The sequence below is a fragment of the Enhydra lutris genome, unplaced genomic scaffold, assembly GCF_002288905.1.
Source record: "Enhydra lutris kenyoni isolate GAN:26980312 unplaced genomic scaffold, ASM228890v2 scaffoldscaffold12, whole genome shotgun sequence".
Classification (NCBI taxonomy): Eukaryota; Metazoa; Chordata; class Mammalia; order Carnivora; family Mustelidae; genus Enhydra; species Enhydra lutris.
Window position 1 is genome coordinate 53776906 of NW_019154096.1, and position 23405 is coordinate 53800310.

At 51.7% G+C, this 23405-nt stretch overlaps 1 protein-coding gene across 5 annotated transcripts in view; it reads right to left on the reverse strand.

Moving 5' to 3' along the window:
• Positions 1 to 23405, reverse strand: part of LOC111144856 (F-box and WD repeat domain containing 4) — a 99503-nt gene that overhangs the window by 49189 nt on the left and 26909 nt on the right. For all 5 annotated transcript variants that reach the window (XM_022499400.1, XM_022499399.1, XM_022499401.1 and 2 more), the window contains exon 5: positions 22798 to 22892. In XM_022499400.1, the coding sequence (XP_022355108.1) occupies positions 22798 to 22892 (95 nt within the window). The remainder of the gene's footprint in view (positions 1 to 22797; positions 22893 to 23405) is intronic.

The following is a 23405-nucleotide window of genomic DNA, read 5'->3' on the forward strand; positions in this document are numbered from 1 at the left end:
TTGCTAAAAAGGCGACAGAACTTGTAAGAGTTAGCATCTCTGACAGATTTATAAAACTGGAAATGGGGGGGGGGGCTCTTCCATGTACACAGAAGCAGGGGATGGGGGGAGCCCACCATGTGGCCTCTGACCCTCCTACCTTTGACGCAGACCTACAGGCCTCTGTCTGCAAACAGAAGCAGACCTTCTCCAGGGCCACTCTGCTATGAGCACCCCAACCCCGCCAAACCCAGGGCTGATGAAAAAGAACAAAGCTGCAACTGCTCACCACACACACCGCTGTCTGCAGACCGGCCTCCCAGCTGCCCTCAGACCCACTACCAGAAGTGGGACCAGGCGCACACCGGCCATCCTCGACACACACTGTGGAGTCTGAGAGCCCAGGGGACCTGTGTGCAGGCACAAGTGTGGCTGGGGGCAGCTGGAGCCGTGTGGCACATGGCTTATAGGAGGTGGTCAGGTCAAATGTTGTGCCTGTTAACCCACCACTGAGATCCAGCCACAAGGTGGGTGGACCATCAGAATCAGTCGTGCTACTGACACCGCGCTCCGCGCTGGCCCCGCTGCTAGGAACTACTACCGTTCCCGCGCTCAAGCCCTGGCAACAGAGGTTCAAAGCGATTCTCTGCAGAAGCATCTACAAAGTAAAGGGTGGCTAGTCCAAACACCCACAGTTCAGAGACATGAAAGCAGACCCTCCCCTCACACCCCGCTATTCCTGAAACAGCCTCTTCCCTCTGGGAACAGCCCAGACCAACACACGGCAGGGGCCAAGCAGCCTGTTGCTCAGGAACAGCTGGCCTGGCTTCTGTCCCCCCACCGTCTTCTACTGCCCTTCATCAGTCCTGGGTCCCACCTCCTCAGGCTGCCCTCTAGCCTCAGGTGGAAGCTCCTGCTCTGGTACTGGCCGCCCCCTCACATAACAAGGCCTTGCCTGGGTCATTCCTTCTGCAAGTACCCGAGAGCACCCAACCCAGCCCCGAGCTACAGGTGCCAGGGGGATCAGAGAAAACAAAACTCAGAGGCCTGCCCTTAGGCAGCTTAAGGTCCAGCTAGAGAATCAAGTCTTCAATTCACATTAAAAAAAAAAAAAAAAATCAGAAGAAATTCAAGACCATCAACAAGTTCTAACCCCAAAGGAGAGTAAGACCCCCCAATCCCCCCCAAGGCTGGCAAGGAAGACAGTGTCACACAGTAGCTAGAAAGCATGAACTTCGGGATCAGATGTCGGGGCTCAACCCCTAAGTACCTCAATTACCAGATTTGACTTTAGGCATGCTAATCAAGCTCTCTTAGGCCTCAGTTTCCTTCCTTGTAAACAGGTGAGGACAGTACCTGTCTGGGAGGCGTAAGGAACTATAAAGCATTCAGCAGGGCACCTGGCATTTAGCTGCCGTCATGGTCCTCATTGCTGGCTAGGCTGCACAGAGGCACAGGGGACTCCCAAGTAAGAAGCAGCCTGTAAGCGGAACCTACATCATTCCCCTCCTGAAGCACCCAGAACTAGGCTAGAAGACAGACCTTGGGTTCACTGTGCCCATTCTGCAGACCACTTCAGAAAGCTACTGTCAGTGCTGACGACAGACGGGACAATTTTAACCTGGCCGGGGCCACAGGAGATCCTGAGCCAACCAGGAGCCCTGAAGGGGCAGACTGGAATTTGTGCCCCCTTTAAACTGACCACAGCCCCCTTTGTCCTCTCCCACCCCTCACTCTGCCCTCAGCTGCTGGCTGGAATGTGGGGCCCGGGTGCCAGAAGGCCCAGGCCAGGCAGGAGGCCGGGAGGCACAGGTGGTTCTCAGAGGCGATCCCTGGGCCCCAGAAAGCAGTTCCCCCACAGGCGCAACAAAGCTGGGGCTTGTTGTCGGTCAAGGCGCCTATGCTTGTTTGGGCTACGGCCCAGACGGTGGGGTGGCCGGGGCAGGCCAGGGGATGCAGAGCTGGGGGCAGCAGCCAGCCCTTTTGGCACCAGCATCCTCCTTCCCTGGGTTTCTCACTTTGTTCAGCATGGCAACTGAAGGAGGCCGGAGAAAGCACTTTTCACTACCCAGCAAATTAAGCCACAGGGAAAGGGAAAAGGATGAAAGGTTTGGGGGTTTTAAATTTTGGTTTTGGGGTATTTAGTTGGTTTGAAAAAATAATAAAAGTTGTTTCTGCAATCCAATTAATTTCAAACCCAGGATTCAGCATGTAAATAGCCAACAGTGATCCCACAGCACCTGATACCTATCAGCCCTCTTCTGAGACTTCAACTCCCAGTGGAGCCAGAGCCGGTCCAGAGAGGCCTGGAGGGAAGCTTCTGGGTCGTTGTTGTTGCTGTTTTACCTCTTGGTAGGGGTGGTCAGGGATGGGGCACAAGTATGGCTTCAGTCCTAGCATAAAACTCTAGGGCCTCAAGCTCCCCAGGTCCACACATACCCACGTGGTCCTGCCCGTCGCAAATATGCACGGCTTTCAAACGGAGTCCTGACACCAGGGACTACCAGAGTCCATGTCTTCCTAAGAACCGGGTCCTCCTGGCCCCAGCCGGGGGCAAGGCCCCCTATAATGTGCGGAACCGATGCCAAAGGGGACCATAACTTACTTGTTTCCTTCATTATCTCCAGGATGAGCGTCCTCACCCACAGGTCATTCTACCTCTGGTAGCAACCTTCACCTGCGCCTCTGAGCATGGACTCCGGACGTTTTCTGGTCCTACCATCTTAGAGGATGAGTGGAAGGACAATTCTCATGGCTCTCTGGCCTAGGAGAGGTTTTCACACAGGCCTTCTGGACATTGGAGGCCTTCGCTAAGCAGCAGCCTGCACAGCCCACCCACTTTCTCCGGTGCAGCTCAAACTCCCCCTCATGCTTCCTTTCGGACAGGTATTTTCTGGTAGCATGTTTTTAATCATGCGTTTTTGAAATCACCAACTATAAAAAGCATGGATTTTTCTCTTTGGAAAAACATGAGGATACCAAAAAGCTCCTTTGATTAGAAGTTTCCTTTCCCACTAAGCCACTTGGGATGGGATACAAATCTTTTAGAAGAATGAAACCAAGTGTCACAAATTTGCAAACACACTTGACAGTAGTTTGGGTTCCTGATTTACTGGCTGGGTAGCCCCCTCACTTCAGGCTTTCATTGCTACGCGGTCCCCGTGCCAAATACTGGACACTGTTAGCCACTGACCGAAAACCAACTTCCCATTCTCCCCCTCCCCCACCCCAACATTCTGCTCCCTCTGTGGAAAAGCCAAAGAGTTTCGACCCTGATGATAAACCGCTCGGAAGTGTCAGGTCAGCTGCGACCCACACAGGCCTCGGCCCTCTGCCAACTCCACAGCTCCTGCCTTGTCGGCTCTGGTCGGCATTCTCCCACATGCCCACAGCCACCTGCAGGGACTCGCTTGAGAAGCCCACAGCTTCTTCCAGAGAACATTTCCTTGCCTGCTGCCACCAACAGGAGGAAAATTCACAGACAAGAGGAATCCCAAAGAGAAGCCTGGGCAAAAGATAAGCTAGAGGGATGAGAGAACTTGAGGAAACACTGGGACTGCCAGAAACTCCATGACCAGGTTCCCAGCCCCTTCTCCATGCTCTAGGGAAGAGAAAACATATGGGCATTCACATGTGGCCTTATGCTGAGGTGCCTTCTTGAGGGGATGCGGTCCCAGGAGAAGCAGGGACATTAACACAAGTCAGGAAAGTAAAAGGCAGAGGAACCCACGTGCATCATCAGGAGAGCTCCTGTTCAGGGTGGGGGACCCCCAGAGACCAAGGAATCTGCCCGCTACCCTGACACACACTTTCAGACATGTGGGCTCAGAGACAGGGGGCGGGGACATGCAGAGCTGGGAATGCAAAGGCCCAGGATCCTGCGCCCGCAAATAAAAAAGCAGCGCTGGCTACCAGTACTCAGCTAAGGTGCCAACCGCCGCCCCAGATCGTCCGTCATTCCGTCTCCTCTTCTTTGGGAAGTGGGAAGTGCAAAGGGATACTCTTCCTCTTTGGGAGGGGGAGGAAATGGAGGGAAAGTGGGGAGACCTACAGGAGATCAGTGAGCTCCTAAGTCCCAGGTTCACCCAATCAAGTGGTCCCCAGGCCGCTGAACAAAGGGACTAGGCCTCCATCAGGAATCAGGTCTACCAGCCCCAGAAGACAGCCTGGGTACTTAATGTCCTCAGGGAGGCTGAGCTAAGCAGACACTTGTGGTAAAAGCAAAGGATGATTTGGGAGAGAGCAAAACCTCCAGGCCTTTGATAAGGCATGACAAGCACGGATTCTAAATGAGATTTTGTAGCTCTGCACTTGGTACCACGGCCATGGGAGGAAATTCTCCCATGACAAAATGCTGTCTTCTCTCAGCTTCCCTGAGAACACTGAACACCAGATAATCCAACTGACTAGGCAAAACCTAGACAAGCCACTTCTTCGAGTAAGCACTCCAGATCAGAATCCTCTTGGGATGGATTATACTCTGGACACGATCCCTGGGGCAGCAGCAGCAGGAAAAGGAGTCAGAACTATAAAGCCAAGTTCACCTGTGTCACATTGTCTTCCATGGACAGGACCAAGCCACCCTTCTGCCTGGACGGAAGTTAACATGCATCCCACCAGGCCCAGTTGAAGGCAGCACACTCCTACCCCTCTCTGGCCCCAAAGGACCAGGTCCTGAGCATCCGGGAAACAACAGCTGTGTCAGACCACTGCGCGGCAGCTGAATTCCACCATTTTGGACTTTTAATTCAAAAGTTAACATAGTCAGATATCAGGTCTCCCAGGAAGGTGGGGTTTCTAACTGACGTTTTTGTTTTGTTTTGTAAAGATTTTGTATTTATTTAACAGAGAGAGAGAGAGAGAGATCACAAGCAGGCAGAGAGACAGGCAGACAGAGAGGGGGAAGCAGGCTCCTTGCCAAGCAGAGAGCCCGACATGGGGCTCGATCCCAGGACCCTGAGATCATGACCTGAGCCGAAGGCAGAGGCTTAACCCACTGAGCCACCCAGGTGCCCCATCTAATCGAAGCTTTTCTCAACATCCGCAAATCCCTCAATCTTAGTTGCAGAGGTGAGGCTCCCCGCTTTCACCAAGGCTTCTTCACTTCTTTATTGTCACAGAACGAGGAAGGCCTCAAAGCACCCTCCCACTGCCCACCTATCTCTCCTACCTTGCTCCGCACTTGGCTTTAAACCCCTGGGTGCTCTATGAAGTTACCAAGAGCAATTCCTGCCTCTTCCCCAACCTCAACATGACTGTACTTTTAAAGGGAGGAAAACAGTCCGGGGATCCCCGGAGAGGCCGACTGCACCCTTCCCCCTGGTAATGAAGCTTAATAATGAAATGCCCTGCACTCCGGTTAGTAAGAAATGCTCATTTTCTCCAGCTGAACACCTCCATAGATAGATCTAATTTGCTTCCATGTTTCTACCTCTTTCCTCCATCGAGCCTGCATTTAAAAGGCCGTGATCTGGTGTGCCCTCCTAGCCAGGCACTGGCAGGGCAGCCCCAGGAGGTAGGGGGAGGTGATGGTGTTTTTGACAATCTTGGAGCCCCAGCCTGACCATCCCTGACACCCCTTCCCTCCACGGTCACATCCACACACATAAGCTGTGTCTCTATTAGGCTCTTTAGGAGTTGGTCCACAAAAATGGAAGAGAAGGGAGGGGAGAAATAGCATTTGGAAAAGTTAAGGGAAAAGAACAGTAAAAGGTTAAAAGGAAGGGGGTGGGTACCTCCAGGAGTGCCTATTTCTCAACGAAGGAAATGTTCTCTGCCACACAGTGGCCCAAAGTAGGAGCTGCTCCTTACTGGTGGGCCCCTCTGGGACGTGGGCCCCTCAAAGGCCGTGGAGTTCCAGCTGCTTTCCCCTGGTCAGGCCTGGCAGTGGCACTGGCACCAATTCCTGAGACAGTCTGCAGGGTGCCAACAGCAGCACAGAGGAGACGCTGTGCTTGGGGAACCTTGGCGGGATGCCTCCCCAGGGCCACCTCATCTTAGGGGCCAGCCCACATCTCTGCCTTCTGATCATATGGAAAGTGAGGACATAGTCCATTTCTAAACACTGGACTCCTCAGCCGAAGGCCTCCAGCACTATACCAGATGCCAGGGCCAGGGCCTAGCCATGGTGGTGGGTGGGCAGGTCCTCACCCACTGGCTCCCTGACTCGGAGGGATCCTTGCACTCCCCCCCACCAGGAGCAGAGCAGGCCACATCAAGGCTCCTAGTCTCCCCCTCCTAGAGGCACATGTACACACACCGGGGTTCAGAATGGGTAAAGACCCTTTCCCCCAACTTCTGACACAGAGAGATGAATGGTAAAGACAGAAGACATTCTATTGGACGGTCTCCAGTGAGTGTACCTGTACCTGTAACGGGCCCCAGTTCTCCTCACTGGGGAACACACCTCCCATCCTGACCCAACATTCTAAGGGACTCTTCCCTCCAGTGCCGGAGAGGAACATTTGCGATTTGTCAATGTTCTCCCAGACGCTGGCCTCTTTTCTGTCTGGTCCTGTTCTCTTCTGACCCTTACCAATTGCCGGAGAGTCATCCACAGCAGACTTGTGCTCTCCCAGAGCCCCTCCTGCCTGCCCCCACCTCCCCAAACCCCTGCAGACAAGGCCCTGCCCTGACTCCCTGAGGCTCACAATCTGTGCTTCTGCCAGACTCAGTCATGAGGGGGTGTAAATCATTTCAAGCTGGCAGCCCTACACGGTACAACGAACTGCCCCTTGAGGCGGGAGGGGGGGGTGGCGGGGAGGGTGAGCGTGTGCCCGAGCGTCCCAGGGTGCTCGGGCTTTCTAGGCCCCCCACGGTGGTCTGTGACAGACACATGGACGGGGGAACCCTGTGCCAGCCAGAGTTGGCATCTCACCCTACCTCTCAAATCTGCCACTCGCCTCCAGGGCCGAAGACCCTCCAAGAAGAGGCCCTGCAAGACAAAGGCCCAAGGCCCCCCAGCCTGGCCTCTCAGCCCAACACAGGCCCGCATTAAAATCAACACTCCGTGAACACACAAAACTGACAGGGCAGAGGGGGAGCACACATCGGATACAAAGATCAGGCTCTCAGGAGACGCGGCCTGTTGGTCTCCCATGTTAGCTCCAAGCCACTAAGCGCAGGGTGGGAAAGAACGCCGTCGCGGTGGCAGGCTCCCGCCTGGGCTCCGGGCTCGGCAGCCTTTTCACGGGGAAGATGCCTCCACCTAGAAAAAATGCAAGCATTGTGTGGGGACCATTAATGCATGCGCCTCTGCACATTCCTTCGAGAAGCAGGAGCACACTGGTCCCTGAGCCCCCGGCCCTGTGCCCCAGTGATTGTACAACAGGCCTGGAACACACTGCACATGCCACCTGGTCCTTCCCCCCAGGCCCCCGGCTCTGTGAGCGGTGGGAAGGGGCCCGCCAAACACCCCAGCTTCATTGTGCCCCAGAAAGAGGGGACTAATTACTTGCCTACACTCTGGAGCGTCCAGGGAGAAAACAGAGGCCAGTGGGGTGGAGAGGGTGGGAAATGGGGGTGGGGGGCTTGAAGAAGGGAGAGAGAAAGCCACAGGATACATTTCAAAGTTTCTCTAGCAATTTGGGGGTGGGGGAAAGAAAGCCTGGTCCTGATGTGAAATCATACAGAGGTCAGGGCTGGGTCTCCCACCCTTGTGAGAAAGTGGTGAATCGGGGACGGTTTATCAAACGATCATTTTTTTCTTTTGAAACCGGGAGGCAGCAGCCTGGACAATTCTGCAGATGTGCTTGATGAGTTAGGGACAAAAATGGCCCTTCTCTGCCCCCCTCCTCCCCTCCTTCTATAAGGGCTCCCATCGGGGGTTGCTTCTCCCTCCACTGCCTCCCGGGCCCTCCCCTCCCTTCTTCAGTGGTCAGCTGAGACCCCCACCCACTGCTTGCTTTTGTACTCTTGGCCTTTGGACATACTGACAGGGGCCTTTATGAGACCCCAATCAAGACCCCCATGTCACAGGTACCTAGTAGAGACACCAGACCTTTTCAAACAAGGGACAACAAGGAAAATCGGCGGGCCCATTGTCTCTCCTCTGTGCTAAGTGAGATGAAAGGGACCCGCGGCCTCCTCCCCACAGCCCGCCTGCCAATCACCTCTAGTTATTAAGGTCACAATGTGTAAATTCTTTTGACCTGCACCTAATCAAAGATTCACCGGCCCTTTCAAATCCGAATGGGGAGGAGGGGAGAGATTCCCTCCCATAAACCCAGCAAACTCTCCCTCAATAAAATTTCTCTCTCTGATTCCTTCTCTGCTTCCCATCTCCACCCCCTCGCTTCTCCTCACTCCGCCCTCCTCACCACCAGCTTCAAACACAAATGACAAGCCCCATGGAATTACTACCCCGAAGAACCTGAGGAGGATTTGAAAGTTTCTATTTAATTCCCTTTAAAGAAAGATTTCAGACAGGCATAGTTGCCCAAGCAAGCCCAGGACCGGGGCAGCCCCTGCGGCTCTGAGGACAAATTGCTCCGAACAGCGAAGTGGTCAGTTGGCTTTTTACGTTCTCCTCCATCTGCCTCTTGCTTTGCTCTGAACACCATCACGCATGGAGCAAACACCACAGGAGAAACCCAGAAAGGACACCCCCTCACTTTGTCACTTAGCACCTCCAGCTCAGCTGCTGACCCTCTGAAACCGAACAGAGGGAAAAATTACCCAGCCCAAAGTAGGCTGCCCTCAAGGAAAACCACCACAGGGAAGCACAGAGAAGAAAACAAGAGCCAGAGGAAAGAACTTGAGAGAAAGCAAAACTTGGAATTTACTATAGTTCAGAAAGTATGTAATGCTTAAATCAAGCAAGGAGAATCAACTGTTTGCAAATCTCCATGCATCAATATCAAGGCTATGCATTTTTACCGTATCTATCCTATGTGTCACATAGAACAGGGAGGACACATGAATTTATGTACACTGTCCACTGCTGACTGTCACTGGATGCGCCGCTCTCCCCCAGCTCCTAGCTTTCCTGCCTTTCTGATGGGACCTTTGGCCTCTTGGTTTCTCCTTGCCCGGCTGCCTTGACTTCTCCGCGCTTTCCCTCGACGTGAATCCCTCGTGGTATTTCAGCTATTGTCTCCATGCCATGTCTGAGCTCCAGGCCACCATCCCTGGCTATCGCTGGTCACAGCTACCTGACTGTCCCACTACCGCCCCCAGACCAACAGGTCAAAGATGGAACTCAGCCTGGTCAAAACCAGGCCACCTTCAGTTACCAGGCTCAGGGAGGAATTCATGTGGGTCCCTTCCATCCCTGCCACGTGCAGCCATGATCACTGAGTTCCTCCCGAATTCAGTGCCATCTTCCCACTCTCCCTGGGAGCCCAGACCCTTACTGCTTGCAAACCAAACTCCTGGAAAAGTATCCCAAGGGCCTCAGCCCCTCCCCCTCCAAAGCATTCTGTACACAGTGCGGCCACATTAACCCTGTAACTGACTCAATGTGGTCACAAATCTTCCAAGGGCCCCTACCATCCTCAGGTTCAAGTCCGACTGCTCCTCAAAGCCCCCGAAACCCTGCCCCAAATGTCTCCTCCAGCCTCACTGCTCACCACTCCTTACATAAACTCTGCACCGCAGCCGGCCACACTGGTCTCCTCTGAACCCCCAGACTTACAAGGAGCTTCCCCATCCTTACTAGGTCTTTGCTCTTCCCATCCCTGTGCCTCAGGTTCCCTCCTGTAATGTAAACAGAGCCACCATTAAGTCCCACTTCATATCCCATGTCACCCAGAAAGCCCCCCACCCCATTTCACTAAAAAGCTACTGCTTTCCTCTGATTTCCTGTAAAGAACCTTGGCCGCTGATGGCACTCACACTCCATACAGACTGGGATGATTTGTTGTCTGAGTACATGCACTGTTTTCCCAACTGGACTGCAAGCTCCTGGGTGGTAAAAACTGTGTCTTGGGCTTCATAATCCCCATGTGACACTGCACATAGAAGCTTTCTCGAAACACTGGTAAAGGCAGGCATCTGGACATATATCACATGCAAAAAACAGTTCTGAGTTTACATTACCTTTTTAAAAAATTCCAATTATTTTAGCTAACTTCTTTCCCCCACAAAAGGGCTCAAGCATGAAACCAAGTTTAATGCTGCAAAAGTAAAAATAAAGAAGGACTTTTTCAGGGTGACAGAAATATTCTAAACTGAATTGTGGTGATGGTTGTACAACTCTGTAAATTTACCAAAAATCATGGAGTTTTATACTGAAATTGTCTCTTAAAATGGGCAAATTTTATGGTATGTAAATTATACTTTCATATAACTGCTTAAAATAAAAGCTAAATGTAGGTCCATGCAACCTTGATTTAAATAACTATGTAAAGAAAAAAGGAAGAATTCTTTCTACAGTTGCTTGGTGCTGAAATGGATATTTAAATACCCTTTACGTCTGTGCTCATTACAAAAACATTTAAATACCAAAAAAAAAAAAAAAAAAAAAAAAAAAAACCCACCAAACACGAAAACAAAAAAAAAACGGGAAAGGTCAAAAGAAATCCCCTAATAAGAATTAACTCTGAAGAGATGGTCAATAACTATTATACTATTTTGTGACCTTTTTTATTTTTTTCATTTAATAATAGGCTAGGACATCTTCTGGAGTCAATAAATAAAGGTCTCATCACCCTTTCAGTGGCGAGGTGGATACCACAAAATATTTAGCCAGCCCCCATTACTGGATATTTATGTATGCTTCACATACGTCTTTATGCATGCATCTTGCACACTTGTCTGGTTGTCTTAGGATAAATTCCTAGATGTGGAATTTATGTGTCAAAAGGTTTTCGTATTTTTATTTGGGTACTCACTGCCAAAGTAATGAAATTTTAAAACTCTAACTTTCCCTCTTATTCCTGGATCCACCCTTACCCGCCTGCAAAGGATTTTCCTGGCCACAGACCTTTAACAAGTGGCAGAATCCTTTGAATAATCTGTATTTTTTCTTCCTTAATTTTTTGTTTTTATTCTCAACCACAGTTCACCCAGGATACTAATAAGATTCAAGCTGGCCGGAAAGGAGGGTGTTGTGAACACATTAGCCCATGTGTCCCTCTCTCTTGGCCAAATGTGACAGATCGCACCCTATGTCCAGCTGACCTTTTTCTTGGGTCCTTCACCTTAGGACCCCAGTCCACTCACTCACTTGTTCTCCTCCCATTCGGGCTGAGGAGAAAAGAGGCTCAGGCTTGGCCACCACAGCTAAAGTTACAGTCACGACAGAGAAGAAGTAACAGGAGAAAGAGAAACACCCTACAAGACAGTCCTCGGGAGAGAGAGACAGGAGGGTCACGTGCTCAGAGCTGGACTCACTCTGCAGTCTCCGAAGGCCACTGTGCAGCAAGTTCAGAGTGAGGAGCGCGTGCTAATAAGCAGTGGCCAACTGAACGTGGAAGCATCCTATAGGGGAGTGTGCTCCTGAGACGCCAGAGTGTGGCCCAGCCACCCCCGGACTCATCCCGGGCAAGACTCGAGCTAATCTCCCTCTCAAAATTCCCCAGTGAAGAAGGAAGGAAGGAAGATTCCTGGTGGCCACAGGCAGAAAGGGTACATACATTTCACTTTACCCCCCGCCCCCAGCACAGTGTTCCCCTCCCTATCTGTTCGGCCCACGTTTGTCACATGTGCAAGAGGGCCACACAGAAAGGGGTGGAAGCAACCCCACAGCCGCACGGCAGCTCGACTCCTGGGGCATCTTTGCACTTGAAAAGCTCTTGCCTCTGGCCTTTCTTGTGTCTTCCTGTCTAGCTCTGCTCCTAGAAAAAAGCCAGTCTGAATCTTCCCACCTGACCAGCTGGTTGATCTGCCAGCACACGGAAAGCAGGGGCCACCCCTGCCTATCCCCACCTCCAGCATCACCAGAGCATCCAGAAGCAACCAGACAGCAGTGTCTCCAGCCTGGAAGCAGAACGCCACACGTGCTCTCTAGATGCAACAGGTGAAGCATGGGAAATCAGAGGAAAAAAGCCCAGTGACCCCATGTTAGACTTCATCAAGCCTACCCACAGCGTAAAGAGGGTCAGAGAGAGCAGAGGATGAGAGCCGTGGCTTTAACACCTTCTTCCAGGGGGCACGCTCCCAGGTCCTCCAGCCGGCACGATGACAAGGCTCCAGTCCTCAGGGCCAGAGCGCACGCCGAAGCGTACTGACTTTAGATGGGGCCTCTATTTCCAACCTGCTGTGAGGATCAAATACTATACCATGAGCACCCTGACCACTGTTCTAGAAGCTGGATTATGGCTTCGCTGTAGGAAGAAGCAGAGGTGGAGACAGAAGTGTAAGCTGAGCAGGGCCAGAGACAGGTCTGAACCACAAGAGCACAGAAAAGATACAGGTGTGTGAGGAGGGGGCAGGAATCACAGCAAAATACAATTTATAATTATTTTAATCTCCTGAAAGATTCTCTCCCATAACTTGAAATTCTCTTCTGCACATTAGGCCCTGCTCAAGATTTTGGAGGTTATCACATCCCAACTAGAACTCCTTTTGCCCCCTCCTTTACTTTTTTGTGCACCATTCATGTTTTAAATTTGCATTGCAAACTATGAAAAAGGAAAGCTTCTGCAGAAAGCAATTTCCTGGGCCAGCAGCTCTTGGACTAATATTCCCTTTGCAATTACCATGGCTTCTGCAAGCAGAATACTCTCCTCCCTCCTCCTTCCTCTGATCTTCACTGTCTTGCCAGCACCCTGTGTCTGAGCCATGCTGATCAGATACAGGGTACTACAGACCAGGTCACAAACTACCCCCTCTGAAAATGCCCTAGCCAAAGAAAGGAGCAAGACCAAGCGGGAAAGGAGGCAAGGACCTTGTAGTTGGCTTGGTGGGGCCCCCCAGAGGCAAAGGAGTTTCATCTGCAGCCCACAGGCACAGAACTTACATAAGACAGGAAATAAAACCCCTCCCCCAAAGGTTAAAATCTGGAAACTTCGGAAGAGTCCTTTTGAAGAAACTGCTAGAGAGGCACAAGGATTAGCAGATGTCCCAGCCATACAGCCAGGGTTCTTTTAGTATTGGTCTGAGGAAGAGAACACAGTGGTTGGCTTGCTGAGGCGTAAAGTGTCCTTCACCATCATCCTACGGAGAAGCTCTAGTCAGCACAGAAGAATTCAGAGTCTACACGGACTTTCAGAGCACCTTTACAGACAGCTCCCCAGATCAGTAGTGTCAACACATTCCACTGTGGTTCTATATGACAGGTCCATGCTTTCTCCTGTCCCAGCTCTTAGGTCCCCAGCTCCTAACCTCCCAAATGGAACTACTATAATAACAGAACTCACTCACACCCAGAAATGGTCACGGGCAGCAGAAATCCTGTTCTTGGGTCTGAAGCCCATGGCCAAGCAAGGCCATGTGTGACCGCCCTGAACTCAGACACTGTGGACTGCCAGCTGGGCAGCCCAAGAACCAGGACTCTGGGAAATGGAAAGGTGGTGGGGGAGACAGGGACACCTTTTCAAAAAACTTGGTTTGAAATGAAAACAAGGAACTTAAGACTTGACTTCAAGCTGAAGTACCAAAATCTGTCCCAAATGGCCCAAGATTCACCTACTTGCAGCAGGAGGATGGGGGGATCCTCCAACCCCTGACATCACCCCCCGAATGCACAAACCTCATGCTACTGATCCAGCCACATCTCGTCATGGCCTTATTCACCTGGGCCCAGTACCAACCCTCCCCTATCCCCAACTGTACTTGCAAGTGTGAGCTCCATTGCCCCAAGAAACTAAAAGCACAGATATTTCATGAAGACGCCTCTTTTGATTGATCTAAGTGTTACAGCAAACAGGTGGAGAAATCTTCTTAAATATACGAGTATTATCATGACAGAGCCACTGGAACGGATCAGTGCCGTAAGTCAGACAGGGCTAGAAGTTTCCGCCCCACCATCAGGTTCCTCTTTAGCCTTGACAGATCAAACTCAAGCCGAAGCAGGCTATAGAGATCAGCTCGGCGTCCGAGCCAAAGGTCTTCACAGTGAGGGACCAAAGCTGCCCTGGCTGGGCCTCTGCCGGCCCGTGGCCCAGATTAATCACCACCAGGCAGGGCCTGGACACCAAGCTGCAACCCGAGCCCAGCAGCACCTGCACGGGGGTCGCCCCCGCACCTCCCGCACTCCTCTCGGGCAGGACTCCAGGGCATGAGGGTGGCCACCTGTTAGCCAGGCTACCTGGAGCAGGAGGGCAGGACACTCAGCCACCCTGAGCCCTGCAGATAAGTCACGGATAGTGCGCGTGGATCCGTGGAGAAAGGTGGAAGGATACGGCAACTCAAGCAGTAAAGTCAGCCCTCCGAGAGAGAAAATTCTCAGCCTCTGGACAGAGAAAGAGAAAGGTGTCAGTGCTCCTCTCTTGACTGTCCAGAAGGAAACTCTAGCTGGAGACCACCAGTGGGTGAACTCAGCCCTGAGGCTCTGAACTAATGAGATGCTCTGGGCTGTTTGGAACACATTCTTGTCATCTACGCATCAACAGGATGCTGCTGGGGAGGACAGAGACCAGAGCAAGGATGTCTTTTCAGAACACCCCAAATGCTTCCAAATAGGCCTTTACAAGAGGGAGCTTAGAAACAATTCTCCCTGTCAGGGCACAGAAGGGCTTCCTCGGAATACCAGAACCTCAGAGAACAGGTCTCAAATGAGCTCCTAGATCGGTAAGCTATTTCAAACACCTGTACCCGCAGAGCGAGCAGCCACGTACGGCGTGTGTACACGTTATCTGTCAAAGCCGGAACTCACTTTTCAGGACCAAAGGGCCCTATTATAAATTCTTCTCAGATGGCAATCTCTTTCATATTGTTGTTTCTCTAAGGAGAGTAGGAGGAAGTATTCTTGAGGCTCAAAAAAAAAAAAAAAAAAAAAAATCAAAAGGAGGAAGATAAGCATGAAGATCTGTATCTTCGAACCATCTGTCCCAGGCCCTCACTCGTGGTACAGGGAGCAGGCACTCATGGACGCAGCCTTTCCCACATGCCCCGTGGCTCCAGGGAAGGAAGAGTGGGAAGGGGTCAGAGGCAGAATAGAATGTGTGTGTCCCTTGAAAGAGGAAAGGAAAGCACACGTCGGACGGGAGGAGAAACAGCTCCTACACAGCACCTTCGTGTTAGAGGAACACCCACATCCTGACTGTTCCACCTCGTACCTCCAGAGCTCCGGCTCCGGAATTCCCTTTGAACTCCGGCTGCAACCCAGTGAGGACAGAGCAGTGGCTACAATTACACACTTGCTGGGGGTGGGGGGGGGCGTGCATGTGACAGGCCATGAAAGGTCCCTGACTATAAAACAGACTGGAAAACAAACCCTTAATTTAAATGTTAATGAAAGTGCTGTGGAGACATCAGAGGCTTCCCGGCTGCTCAGAGAACAGCTACACCAGTCCCAGAATTTATAGCTCCCCTTCACCCTCCCGCCTCCCTCTCTGCCTCATCACCCACTGAAGTTTAAAGAGTACGCGTGTGTGTGTGTGTGTGTGTGTGTGTGTACACACACACACACACACAAACCCACCAACTAATTTTAACATTAACTTCATGCTTCCACCTGGGGATGTGGACTGCTAAATTATGTGCCGGCAGAACAGTGATCAAAGGTGGACAAATACAGGCACACTGCACACACAGCCCAGAGAAGCAGGGGGGACTCTGGCAGGGAAAGGACGTGCTCTCTTCCCGATGAGGGGAGAGAAGAAACTGCTGTGGTGCAGGCAGGGACCAGAGCCAGGAAGGGCGGGTGGCAGGCCAGTCCTCCAGGGGGCCAGTCCCCCAGCTGGGAACTCAACACACCGTACTGCCCTCCGACTGGTCCCTGCCACACGACGCTGTCTAGTTCACAGTGGCTTCCCCAGGGCCGAGCAGTAACAGGGACTAAATCGAGATGGGGTGGGGGGAGGGAGAGAGACAGACAGAGGTGGAGTGAGAGAAAGAACGTGACAGAGACTGAGGGACGGCCATGTCTTCCTGTCAGGAGAGGCAGGCTCTCCGGGCACGGCCACATCTTCAGTGCCCTATCTTCTGCAGCGGCTTCTACTTGTATTTGTGGTGTTTTATTTAAGTCTGCTCTTGACCACTGAGCCAGCCTTGCTGGCCAGGGAAGAAGTGGCTCCCACAAGTGGGTTCTGGGCCAGCCCGGGCTGGTTGGGTTGCTGGTCCTAGGCCAGCAGCTCGGCACATGAGCCTCCCTGAGCCTATCCTGCCCTGGGCAGTGGCAGAAATCCAGGGTCTTGAGGAAGTGAAACCCACCCCCGTGGCATCTCATCTTTGCTACCTATGGGTACACTTGCTTAGCCAGGTGGGGAAATCTAGGGTGGTGGGCACTGCACTGAGATTCGGCAGGACCAGACTCCTGTTTCAGTCTTATCCCTATACTGATCCTTTTCCAATTTACAGTCATTTCAGGCTGGACCAGGTGGCCCATCTGGCATCACCCAGAGCTTCCTTCTTTCCCCAGGTTCATGCCCCCTCTTCCTGCCATGCCCGCCCCCGGCCCCTCTGCAGTGTCCTTATGCCTCTGACTCTCTCATCTAGGACTACCACATGCAGAAGGCTCCCCCTCCTGTGTGCTCTGCAGCCTGGCAAAGGAGGACACCGAGCCCCTCTTTGCTTAGGGAAGGTCTCCTTTCCCTAGACGGGCCCAAGAGGAAGCTTCCCTCTGCCCTGGCCCAAGGAAGGCAGGACAGAGAGACCGAATTGGCCACAGGTCAAGCCACAAGGTAAAGCACAACCAAGTCAGCCATCAGAGTCTCTCCTCAGGTTACTGAGGTTAGGGTTCCTTTTCACAGCCCAGCTCATCACCAACCAAAAAGAGCAAAACTCAGAGGCACAACCATTACCTTTGACTCATTTTCCCCTAAAAGCTCAGAGTTACGCAGTCCAGGGCCACAGGATTGCTGAGCCGCTGGGAACCAAAAGAATCCAAACTGAAAGTTGGCTGCCTCTTTTTTCCAATCTTTCAAACCTCTCGGTCAGAGAAAACTCCAGATGCAATTACCTTTCACTAAAGAAAGGTGTATTTCAACAGGCTGGTGAATGTGCGTTTACCACACACACAACACACAGTAAACCCTGTAGCCACTGGAACAAACACCCCGCTCTCCCAGCAACCCACCCCTCCCCAAACAGTACACAGTGACTGCTTTCCTTCCAGACTCTCCCTCACCTCTGGGAGAAATGAAGCAAGTAGGGGCAGCTCCTTCATCAAAACCCCCCAGAGACCACAACTCACTTCACAAATTTGAATCGGTACATTTCATGCAGACTTGGACTATTCCGCCCAAAAACAAACAGGCCACCACAGTAAGCAAAGTTACACAAAATTATATTGTATACTTAATAACACAGCTAAGTCAATTTTCTACACCTATACCACTCAATATATTTCCCTAATGACAGAAACAAGAGAGAAGGGATTAAAACCCAAGTGTCCTGGGAAGCTTTCTGACCACACTCACACGATAGCAAGCGTTGTTTGGAGATGAAGAAAGGAGTTGGCTGAGCACCTCCTTGTTCTTGGAGGACAATAAATATGGTGTCTGCAGAGGAAGGAGGAGCTGTGGGTTCCTCGCTCTGCCCCTAGCAGGCAAACAGGGTGATCCGGTCTCCGGATTCACTTCAGCCCCCAGGGCCCCACAGCTGGCTTGGAGCACCCCACCCCGCACCAAACCAAAGATCAACAATCACTCACAGGCGCCCTGGAGAGCCCAGGCCTCACGGATGTCCTGCTCTCCCCGACGCCTCCACCTCAACTAGGGCCTCTAGGAAGACAGAATGTTCCTCAGGCCCCAAGAGCCTTTCAAGGGCCGCAGCTACCATCCACCATGCATCCACTGTGGATGAAGGCACAGCAATGACCTGGGCCTGCCTCGTGGGCGTCCCTCAGCACCCCAGGACGCGGCTCTAGGCAAGAGACCTGAGCTGAAGAGCCACCTCCTCCGCCCCACACCACGTGTGGCCTGCATCAGTCTTCCTTGAGGCTCACTTTCTCCCTCTGCTGGGGAGGGGTGTGGTGGTGGCACCCCCGGCCCCCTCAGCCAGAGAAGGCAGAGTTCCAGGTGCTCAGTGTCACCTGGCAGCCGTTATAGTTCCATCTCACCCCAGCCCCGCGTAAAACCCTCCCGGGAGCTGCCATCTCCCAAGGGTCTGGTCAATATGTAGGGCAGCGGGAGGAGCAAGGAAGGGGTCTTTAGCTGTGCCTTATTTCCTCACTCTTGAGTATTTGCTAAATTTGTTCAGCTGGCAATAGTTTTTAAATGGCAATAAAATTTATTGCCCATTTTAAAAATTATGCTTTTCAGGGAGCCTGGGTGGCTCATGAGGTGGGTTTAGCCTCTGCCTTCAGCTCAGGTCATGATCTCAGGGTCCTGGGATCGAGCCCCACAACGAGCTCTCTGCTCAGCAGGGAGCCTGCTTCCCCCTCTCTCTCTGCCTGCCTCTCTGCCTACTTGTGATCCCTCTCTAATAATTTTTTTTTTTAATCTTAAAAAAAAAACAACTATGCTTTTCTTTATTACTCATGGAAAAGTGCTTAGAATCCAATGTGGCCCCAGGAGGTCATATGGGAGCTATACAAGCACACCCGGACCTACAGCCTTAGGCCCTGGGTGAATCTCCCACAGCTCCTCTCTCCCATCTCAGGCTGTCCTCCTTTCCCTCATCAAACAGCTCCAGGCTGCGCCTCCTCTCCAGAAGGAGCGCTTCACCAGTAAGTCAGGAATCTTAAAAACAGGATCACTGGTGTCAGGGAAAGAAGACGGGCAGGAGGGCACACAAGTAGTAGAGAAAAAGGTCCTTGTCTTCCACCCTCCTGTGGAGACTACTGGTTTTCCTTCTGTGGTTTCGAGTACCTAAACACAGCTCTAAGCACATATCTGGTATTAAATATCACCCTCCACAGCTGTTTACCCATCAAGAACTCAAGGTCATGAGAGGAAGGAAAGGTGACATTTGGACACAGGACGGAATACCGGCTTTCTCCCAGTCATGAGCACCTCAAATAAAGCCTGAGGCTTGAGGCTTCGTGTTTCCTACTACAAGTGTCTAAGCACACACCTAAGAAAAAGAAGGCAGCAAAGCACAGCTTTGATATGATGCATAGCTCTGACAAACTGTTTTCAATAGAAGAAAGATTAATTGAGCAAAGGGATGTGGCAGGTCTCCTAACTGTTCAAGATCCTTCTAAACGGATGAGGGAGCAGTGAGAGACTGGGAAGCCATCGGGTCAACCAGGAATACATGCCTCAGAGGGAAAGTGCTGCCCACGTCCCACTCATGTTCTTTGTGAGGGGATCACGGTCACATGCCAATAGTGACCACACGCACACCGATGACCATACTCAACAGGGTGTGTGGCGGGGAGGGGAAGAGAGACAGCAGGCAAGGGCAGGAACACTGGGGTGGCGGGGAGGAGGCAATTCCTGCTGAGGGTCCCCCACCTCAAGAAGACTGTAGACGAGTAGTGTAGCTCCAGGAGGGCCCAGAAAAGTCCCCAGCCAAGCTGGAGACATGAGAGCAACTAACGCCTCTGAACGAATGCTACCCCAGAGAGGAGAGATTCTGGGTGACATGGTGAGATAGGCCTTTTAGCTTTGTAGAGTGTTGTTTTTTTAAGATTTTATTTATTTGCCAGAGAGAGATAGAGAGACAGCGCTCGGGCACAAACAGGGGAGCAGCAGGCAGGACAGGCAGAGCAGGCAGAGGGAGAAGGAGACTCCCCGCTGAGCCAGGAGCTGGATGTGGGACTTGATCCCAGGATCCCGGAATCATGACAGGAGCCAAAAGCAAACGCTTAATGGACTACGCCACCCAGGGGTCCCTGTATTTTCACTTTCTTAATATCTTCTGAAGACATTTTTTTAAGATTGTATTTATTTATCTGCCAGAGAGAGAACGCCACAAACAGGGGGAGCGGCAGGCAGAGGGCGAAGCAGACTTCCTGCTGAGCAAGGAACCCGACGCAGGGCTGGATCCCAGGACCCTGGGATCATGACCTGAACCGAGGATCATGACCTCATCCCTGCCGAGTATTTTCTAATCATTTCAGGTCATCTTCACAATCATCTAGCAAGGTCTATAAAAGAAACTGTATCTACATTGAATAAATGAAGAAAGAGGCTCAGAGAAAGGAATGACTTACCTGAGGCCACCCTGCTGGTGACAACAAAGCAGCCTCTTCCAGAACAGACCCCGAAGCCAGGAGGCAGGGTCTCCCCAGATGGGAAAAATGGAAGCACTCATTGACAGGTGCAACTTCATGGACACGGGGAGAAGAAATGGATTTAATAATGGAATGAAGCAGCCCTGGCCCAGGACACTCAGGGTAAGAGAAAACGGGGGGAAGAGCAGCAGCATCCACCCTGACCACCGAGTAAAGCCAGGGTCCCAAACAACGCAAACAATTTTCAAAGAGTCCCCAACACCACCTGTCAAGCTGGGGAAAAGGTCATCTCAAACAACTGCGGTTCAGGAGCCGAACAGCCAATCAACGGTGAGCGAAAGAGTCATCTTAGGGCCAAGGAGGTACACCAAGAGGATAAGCAGGCTCTCAAGGAGAATGAGAACAAACGATCCAGATTTTCACCGAAGAGGAGGCACATCAAGGACCTAGCAAAGGGTCTGGCACAGGGCAAATGACTAATACACACGTGTTGTGGCCGTTGTAGACTAGCACTGGTATTGTCCGAAAGCCAGGTCGATCCTCAAAGCCAGGCTGTAAGTTGTAGCCAAAACAAATGCCTTTTGCTGTGTTCTTTTTTTTTTTTTTAAGATTTTATTTATTTATTAGACAGAGATCACAAATAGGCAGAGAGGCAGGCAGAGAGAGAGAGGGAAGCAGGCTCCCTGCTGAGCAGAGAGCCCGATGCGGGGCTTGATTCCAGGACCCTGAGACCATGACCTGAGCTGAAAGCAGAGGCTTTAACCCACTGAGCCACCCAGGAGCCCCCTTTTGCTGTGTTCTATATGCTTCTTAATGACAAGACCAACTAGGACTACAACCTTTTTCACTGAAGCTATCTTCAACCATTGCCATGCTCTATTCTGTTATGGGTAGCCTGACATATTCCAGAGAGGTGGCTAGAGTCGAGGACCAAGGGATGGGGTGCTAGTTGAATAGCCATGTTCTTTGGTCTAGATCACCAGCCCTGAAGGGCTTCCCTCTACCATTGGCCACACCCCAGCCTACCCTAGTCTCCTGACATCAGCAGAAGTCTGTAAGATGGTTACCAGCCAACCTGCCACCTCCCACAGGCTGTTCAGCCTACCTTCAATCCTTACACACATCCAGCCCACAGACCCCCCAAGCCTGGCCCACTGGCTTTAAAAGGGGGAGCAATGGAAAACCACTGTGGAGGGGACCCTGCCTGATCGCTCTGTTCTCCACTGTCCGCTCCCACACACTTAGGCCTCTCTACTCCCTGCTGGTCTTTCCTTCCCTCTTTCCTAGGATTGCTAGAATGATTTGTTCTGAACGGCGACAGGTTTATAGGTTAGCCGACACCTCCGCTCTGTGGAATTTTAATTAACTTCTCCCATCGTCAATATGCTAAGGAACGGGGTCTCCATTCTCTGGGGTCAGCAATGTGTTTCAGGTCCTGCTATATCAGCCGTCAAATTGAAGAATTAATGACGTGGCTAATCGGCTCTAATTCTTTAGAAAGAAAAAAATTTGAAAGGGAGTTGCAAAGGGGGCAGGAGGAGGGGTGTAGGCTCCGTGGGGTGAGGAGAGGGGGGCTGAGTTGGGGAGGGGTGGAAATCAACTCTCTCGTAAAACTAGTGACTGACTTAAACCCCCTGTTGGAGGGTGGCACCCCTACAGCTTTCCCACCGATCACTGAGGTGAGGAGTGAGGGCCAAGGGTAGTGAGGGAAGAGCCCAGAAGAACAAACACTCTGGCAGAGCAGGTGCAGGAGGAGAGTCCATGTATCCTTCTGGGGAGGAGAGAGGCTCAGCCCTAGTTCAAGAAAGCCTAGAAAGCAGAAGTCAGGATGCAAAGCTCACTTGTTTACTGGTAAAGCTAGAGGAAAGAGGCCGAAGAGTAAAGTAAAGCTACCATCAAAAATTTAGCACTTCTGGGGCGCCTGGGTGGCTCAGTGGGTTAAACCTCTGCCTTCGGCTCAGGTCATGATTTCAGGGTCCTGGGATCAAGCCCCACATCGGGCTCTCTGCTTGGCGGGGAGCCTGCTTCCTCCTCTCTCTCTGCCTGCCTCCCTGCCTACTTGTGATCTCTGTCTGTCAAATAAATAAATAAAATCTTTTAAAAAAAAGTCTTTAAAAAAAAATTTAGCACTTCTGCCACAATTATCACTCTACCCCACATACCTGCCTTTGGATGAGGGCCCAATTGGACATGGGCCTCACACCTGTCCTGATGACTCAGCTCTGGAAGGGATACTCCAGAAGACATTTTCCAAGGGGAACAAATCAGATGTGGGTTGTGAGAGCAGGCTGGCTGGTGCAGTAACTTCCCAGGGGAGCTAACAGGCCTCTGCTTTGGAAGTAGCCCCAGAGGGCATATGCTCCAGAAGGGGCACTCTTGGAACAGCTGGCCTCGGTTACATTTTAATGGTATCTTTTCCCTCATATTTCCAGGGTAGATGCCTAGGAAGTTACCTCTGGAATGCTGTCTCCACCCCATGCATATATGAAAGGAGCCACAGACTCAAGCCTCTGGAGGATTTTCAAAATCTCCAGAAGACAGGCTCAAAGCAGCCTGCAATATACAGGGGGAAGACTGCTGAGCCTGCCCGACCTCAGAAAATAAAGCATTATTACACAGGACAAAACCATACCCCAAAACATCTCCCTTACCTTAGTATTGGGCTGATAGCGATGGACCAGACTCGGTCTTCAGTCTGGATGGTGTGTAAGCACTGCCCCAGCCGACCCGAGGCCAAAGGCCATACCTGGAAACAGGAGAGGAGATGCTCTCGTTGGCACTGCCTGGGTTTGAGATGTGGGATGAGTGTCCCAGGGAGGCAGGGGAGGGGAATGGAAAGTCCTTTCTGTCCTGCAAATGCTGAGCTCGGAGGAGCAGTGGAGCCGTCCCAGCCTCTGGCTCACCGACCTGAGACCTGACTCCCATATGGACCGCCCTCCTTAACGTCCACCTGAGAGCCCTTTCTGCACCACCCAATTCTATAACCGGGAATCAGAAATCCATACTCTTCAGCTGAGACCTGACTCAGCAGGGTGAACAGGTGGGACTCACCTCTCGTAGTAACCTCCTTGTGTTTGTGGGTTTTCCTTTTTCCTCTCTCTCACCCAGATTTTCCTTTGGGAGGTAGGGAGGAGGATCATCAAGGCCCAGTGTGGGGGAACAAAGACAGCAAGGAAAGAGGAGTAAAAAGAAAGACACAAGGGAAGGAACGAAGGGAAGAAGAAGAGAGGCTTCAAAGCACGAAGGTGGCGTGTCGTTG